The sequence below is a fragment of the Hyposmocoma kahamanoa genome, unplaced genomic scaffold (assembly GCF_003589595.1).
Source record: "Hyposmocoma kahamanoa isolate Upper Pololo Valley unplaced genomic scaffold, ASM358959v1 204, whole genome shotgun sequence".
Lineage (NCBI taxonomy): Eukaryota > Metazoa > Arthropoda > Insecta > Lepidoptera > Cosmopterigidae > Hyposmocoma > Hyposmocoma kahamanoa.
This window is the reverse complement of record NW_020653728.1, coordinates 780,586-787,411: the sequence shown is the minus strand read 5'-3', so window position 1 is coordinate 787,411 and position 6,826 is coordinate 780,586. Positions and strand designations below refer to the sequence as shown.

The window sequence follows — 6,826 nt, the reverse complement described above, 5'->3', positions numbered from 1 at the left end:
AAAAAAAATGAGCTGGCAATGACTGGCAAACGCCCGCCGACAGCTTGCAGTTTGTATATTTCTTTTCGGCAGTGTGGTGATGTAGTGCTAAGGGATATCTTCATAACGTCGTACTTCCTAGAACCCCTTTTACTTCTAAAGTAAATGAGAACATTCTCTTCCTACTATCCGCTACTAGTCTTAATGATCGAAAAAAGCGTTATCTTCATGAAACAAGAGTGAAAAAGTCTTCATGCGGTTTGCTGCATCAAACCAAGCCAAAGTGATCCCTCATCGATAAGTGTGGTAATTTCTTAACTGGTCCACAATGACAAACAGCGGTACTCCAAGACAACTCCGTAGCTACACAGGCCCTAAAACCCCTTAACCTAAAGATAACAGTTCTGTATCTTTCTTCGTCCTTAAATAAAATCATAGATGTTAATTTTTGTAGACTATTTATTTTACTTTGTTCTTTATGTACACAGCAGCATATGCGTATTAGTTTTGTCTTAAGTAGACAACGCTTTTGGAGTCTAACATATTACTAAATAAACCAGCCAAACAATCTTCATATCAAAAACATGAGTTGACTTTTTTATTGATATTTGTTTAAAAATAAATAAACTAAAAATTATAAATAACGGATGCTAGTTTATCGACCTAACTTCTTAAAATTAAAAGTGTAATTTTTCCCCCAAAAACTTAAAACAATAAACAATCTGAGTAGATTCACAATGATTAAACGAGCACTGACTCTAAAGCAACCTTCATTGTTATTTTACACAAGAAAAGTTAGAAAGTCGCCAAAAATCTCTACTCAGTTCCTGATACGACACGTCGTTAAATATTTCTACTATTTAATTTTTGTTCAAATATCTTCGTGTATGTCTTCCTCTGCGTATGTGTTCGCTTCTATAATGCTTTTTAGAAAGCTGTCGTGACATATCAGATGTCAAGACATCTTTCCCCTTGAGTTCTCTATTGTCTTTAATACTATTAGGTATTTAGATCTAATCAATGACGTAACGCAAGACCACAAAGTATGCAAATCATAATGTCGGCGTCTCCGTTCAGAGATAAGGTAATGCTAGATTATCAAAGGCTTCAGTCGAAACATTTTCCAAGCGGTCCTGCATAATGATGTTGCGCCGAGCTAATACATTCCAATTATGTTATTTCCCACCACCCTTCACATCTTTATCCTTATCTTGGCCCTTTTCATCCTCCTTATTGACAGGCGCAATCATCAATAGATTCCCATTCCTGTCACCAATACTTCTGAATGGTACATTTCTCCATCTATGAGAGAAATAATATTGATTTCTTAGCAATCTAAGATGGTCTTTGTTAAAATGGAGATCTTTTGTATATGATCTTTGATGGAATCTTCGAAAATCTTCGTTTTCTTCATTGCCATATTTCAGGTATTCACCAAAATTACCACAGTTATCGTCGTACGGGCGCTTGATGCGTAAGCGTCTGGATTGAGGACTTAGAGGTGATTCACATTTGATAGCCAAAGAGTTTTCTTTGTTGGTTGATAAGCCTTGGTTCTTCTGCCATTCTAACACATCGCAGAGAAGGCCTATGTACCTGTTAAAGTAATTGTTTGGAAGTTAGTTCTTTCTTGAAATGATATGTTGGAACTGACGCAAATGAAAATTTAGGAACTCGTTAAATTTCATGGTATTTAGCGAAATAAAAAAGATAACATTTCTAATTAGTGACACATTTTGCAGTTTGTCGTAAATACCAAGGCAAGTTTTGAATATCTGGAATATAGATTAAAATACATATCTCCAATGCAGGGCATAACCTATTTAGAGATGAAATGTAACTTATTACACTTGGAGTGAAAGCGAATCTATAATTATTATACCTGATAGCCATCCTCAGTATCTCATTTTTAGATAATTTCTTATCATGCGGGTGTGTAGGTACCAATCTTCTGAGCTCAGCAAAGGCTCCGCTGACATTTTGTTGACGCCATCGCTCTCGGCAGTTTGTGAATAGCTTTCGCGGTGGACGGAGGAGGCAGGAGTTTACGGTAGGTAGATCTTCTGAGAGATTCTGTGCAAAAGCGTTACATAGATCATAAAGTGCTGGAAATAGCCCAAATCAAGTTTAGCACGCATATGATCGATAAGGCCTTGAACATATACACAAAATAGAAAACTCCGTAGGATATAGACGGTTCTTCGGCAAAACCGTATAACCATGCCACCAATAACAAATTATTGTCGCCACTCGGGAATCTTTTTCCCAATACGTTGTCACTTCCACAAGGTATGTGTCTTTAGCTACAATGTGTTGTAGTTATCATGTAGTAATCAATGTGTTGATTCGAAATGTAAGTAATAAAAGTACCTGAACATTCCTGTTGGGCTTGTCATCGTCACTGTCGGGAAGACACAGGTCGTCGCTAAGCATCTCACTGTCAGGTTCCTCATCAGAGGACTCCTGGTCCGACGCCATCGCTGCTGTATACACTGCAATAGAAATAAGGTAGATAGTAGATGTTGAAAATAAAGTCGATTATTTGAGAATCAACAGTACGTAGTCACCTCCGGCTGTCTAGAGTACATAAGGCCCCTGTCTAAAGACACTGCAGCTTATCGAGTTCTTAGGTTTTCGCGATTGTTACACATAGGAAATGAAACTATTTTTCCGGATTTAAATCACAAATACCGTGGGCAAATCTTTGTTTCAGAGAGCATATGGTGTCTGCGACAGTAATCATCTGGCAGGGGAACTTCAGCATATAAAGCAAGTCCTACATGCGAATAAGTTGAAGATTCCTCGCCAATGCCGCAGGCCCCGTGTGAAACCACCAACAGTCGAGTGAAGACCTGCCATCTTACCTTACGTGAGAGGTGTTACAGACAAGATCGTAAGAGTCCTCAGGCGTGCATCCATCAAGACCTATTTCAAGCCCCTGAGGAAGATTTCTCAGTTCCTGAGACCCGTGAAATGTAACATCCCCTTACAGGATGCAGGAGTTTACAAGCTTGACTGTGAGTGCGGTCTCTCTTATATTGGACAAACAAAGCTAAGTATTTGTACCCGCGTCAAAGAACATATAGCTGATGTCAAACACCGTCGCCTAATCAAGTCTGCAGTCTGCGAGCATGTCATGGATAAACCTACACATTCAATGAAGTTTGACAAACCCCAGGTCCTTGCAAAAGAAGTCCGTTATCTACCCAGAGAGGCCATTGAAATTAAAAAACATCCTAATTTCAACAGGGAAGATGGTTTCTCCGTACCACCAGTTTGGGATCCAGTATTTCCTCTAATGAAAAACCCCAAACAGACATAAGACTGCAGTACTAATTAATATGTTTTAGTTTATTCTAATTTCTATTAATAATTAATAATAAATTAAACTTAATAAAAATAAATTCAATAACATAATTTGTAAAACTTATTGTAGCGTAAATTGGAATGTTTTCTTTGTAAAATTAAAAATAAGGTATTTAATTAATAACTATTATAACTATAGTGGAAAAAATAGGGTGGTTTGCATTAATATTAGACATAACTGGTTGAAGACTGTACCTCAGTCAACCGTGACCATGGGACCTGGAAAGGGCCCGAAACGTCGGTTTGTTTGAAAAAACAAATATACGCGATTTAAATCCGGAAAAATAGTTTCATTTACACTGCAGCTTGTTCGCTGGATGTAAGGTCAAAATTTTGTAACGATTGCCATTCGTAAGAGATTATGTTTAAAGCGCAAGTGGTGGCTGTTTGTTCGTCACACTATAACGTTAACTTTGACGTCATTTCAGCAGCAGTAGAGCTCCTTGCTAAAGAATTCATCACGGATGTACATATTGTCACCATACCTATTCCAGCCGCTAGGTATTAATGTGAGCACTACCGCGTTCCGGTTTTCTGGGGTAAGGAAGGTGGTGAAACTATAGGTACATGGGACTTGTGAACTTTATATATCTGGATACATTGCGCAGTAGCAGTGCCTCTCTCAAATATAGTACTAGGCGAGCCCGGGAACATAAATATGTATGTATGTATGTCCAAAAGTAAATAACTGCTGTGGTAAAAGAACAAATATACATCTCTTGCCAATTATATTTAACCAATTCGATTTTTTGAGAGGCAGATAATTGTTAAGTAAATTCACTTGACGAAAAAAATTAAATTTTTACTTCTTGAAAGCATGTAAATTTAGTTAAAGTCTACGGTATTATAAATGTACTCGTATTAGGTATACTGTAGTTTAGTGATTGCGAGTGTAACCTCGCCAAAAAGTTCTCTCGCAGTTTGGTGAGAAATTGTGTTATGTTGTCTTGTATGCCTTGTTTGTATGAAATAAATAAATAAAATAGATTTTTGCAATTAAAGCTCGTCGTATCGCTTACTTGTTCATTCCCGCACTTGATATTATAAAAATATCGTGTGTTCTGCTACTAACTAATAAAAGAAAAAATGCCTTACCGTACTTGATCGTTTAGCCCGATTTTAGAGTCAACGGCTTGACAGTGGCGCAATGCACAACGGGAAGTGAGCGAGCCAACGGCTCCAGCACCTATCTGAACAATAGAAAGAGCGCTGTACGTGCACAGGTCAACGGACTGATCTGGGATCAGGACCTGACTGACAAGGTCTTTGTAAGGGTTTGCTTATATGTCCCTTCCCGTATAACCAAAAGGTTGCGTAAGGTTGGGTACGGGCATTATAATCAAAACTTAGTTGAATATACGGAACTGTACTAGCTCGTTATATTTTCGTATGTCGCTCGATTATTATCAAATAAACTCTCATATAAGTGCCATAACTGGTTGTAACACATGTTTCTAATTAAAACAGTATAAATATAGCGTTTCCTGTGATATCAGTATCCGGCGATAGTGCTACTAATTACTGAAGTTAGCAATTGTTTGGCAAAAAAATATGTAAAATCAGTCGTGTATTTATAGTGATACCTCTAAGATGAGGAGGAGATAATTAAAGAGTTACATAAGTTACAATCTTAGGCTTAGCATTTTGCAGGCTGTATCTAGATACCTAGGTACCTGTTTAGGCAGACCACCTGAAAATTAGTCGGAGGATATCGCCGGAGTGGCTGGAAGCCTGTGAATGAAACTCGCACTGAACCGATTGAGCCGGCGTGCAAAAAAGAAGACCCATAGACAGCTGGGCATACCCAGCAGTGGGTATTAAGGAACTGAGAATATGATGATGAGCTACCTGTTTTCCAATAAATATTGTAAACTTTCGAAATTCTTAGGTCTTTGCGATTGTTACACATACAATTACTAAATTTTTAGCTGATACAATTATACAATTTATGTGAAAGATGATGAATACAAAAAATAACGATGGAATGATAGCAATAAATGGAAGAAATAAACAGTTATTGCGAAGACACGTAGCTCTTGTCCAGTCGGTGCCCTCACTTAAATATCCACTATTTGTGTAGGACTAAGTACAAATAGTGGATACCTAAGTGAGTGCACAAATGTACGTGTGCATGAAAACGATGCTCATTAGAGCCAAGTTTAACTTAAATTATGATTAAAACAACAGACCAATTTACTCACCGTTCTCTCCAATATTCGTCACGGTTGGCATATAAACCACTTTCTTATCACAAATTCAATTTATCAAAAAAAAATTGGCACAGTTGCACAACACAATATATATTTTTTGTTTCACAAATATTTAACAACACTAAGATGTTCACACTGTCACGTCCTCGTATCGACTGATGAAAATTCACTTAATTTTTTTAAATTTCGAACAGGGGGTTGCTGGAAGCTGATTGGTTGGGAGAGGGACGGTGGTAGCCAATGGTGTTATTTTGGAGGCGGGAATGGAGGGATTCCCTCTGAGGGACTTTGATCCTCTTGTTTATTTGTTTATGGAGGATTGAATTTGATTCATAATGTTAATAGGACTTTGCTGGTGTCTGCTGATATGAGAAAGTACGAATGGGTAAGGGTAGTTAGAAGATTTGCAGAAGGCAGTTAAGGATTTCCGGAGACTGGCGGCAGTTCTTTTCGCTTTTTGATATTCTCGCGATAGGAAAAAAGTTTGACATCCTGTCCAGCAGATCCTAAGCTCAATTTTTTTATGATGCCAAGTGAAAAAACTAACAAGTCGTGCGTCTTGTGGCAAGTCTTGTTGCAGTGCCGCTCAGAGTTTTAAGTCCCAAAGATCTGAGGGGCACTGTATGTTACTCCGGGACATAAGTTGACAATGACAAGTCTCACGTGCCTGTAATTTCACCAACACCCTTACCTTTGAAACGTTGGCGACAGAAATAGATAAGGTGGCAGTACTTCCCTGGCTGTGTGTGATAATATGTGTTGATCTCATTATGTATGCTGCCGCAAATGTCTACTACTGTAGGATTTCGCCGTATGGGCTGAATTGCAGTCACGCCCCTAGTGCTGCGGTATGACATCTACGTTGTACTACATATAAATCAAAACGCTTTCCACACGGTGCGTTGAAACAGCGCGCGGTGACGGAACGCGTGCGTTTCGGACAAGGGACCAGAAAACGAAGCGGAAAGGGATGTGGCGGTGCGACGACGCAACGGTGACGCAACGCCCGTGTGGCATCGCTCTAACGCTGCTGCCGCAGCGCCATGTAATTGCCACTAATTATAAATATTTTTTTTTGTTGGAAGTAGGAAGTCCCCTTGACCTTAAATCTACCCATTGAATTACAGACTAAAACGTCCTTCCTCTCTATAAATTGTTCTGTACAGACTCGACATCCGTACCGCTTTTTATTCTTTTTTTGTTATAACTTACAATATTCAGTTCCGCGCATTTTTTCGATACATAACCTTTTCGTTTTTTTTATTATTACG

General features: G+C 38.5%; 1 protein-coding gene across 2 annotated transcripts; it reads right to left on the bottom strand.

Moving 5' to 3' along the window:
- Positions 1 to 881: 881 nt before the first annotated feature.
- LOC113227264 lies at positions 882 to 5,628 on the bottom strand. Of its 2 annotated transcripts, none has more exons than XM_026460166.1 (4): positions 5,547 to 5,628; positions 2,350 to 2,471; positions 1,862 to 2,052; positions 882 to 1,575 (listed from the first exon to the last, which is right to left on the bottom strand). In XM_026460166.1, the coding sequence occupies exons 1-4, from the start codon at positions 5,575 to 5,577 to the stop codon at positions 1,155 to 1,157; spliced, it is 765 nt and encodes a 254-aa protein (XP_026315951.1). In that variant the 5' UTR covers positions 5,578 to 5,628; the 3' UTR covers positions 882 to 1,154. The 2 variants fall into 2 exon arrangements, with proteins under 2 accessions (XP_026315951.1, XP_026315952.1); XM_026460167.1 differs by lacking the exon at positions 5,547 to 5,628 and adding an exon at positions 4,441 to 4,532.
- Positions 5,629 to 6,826: the final 1,198 nt, after the last annotated feature.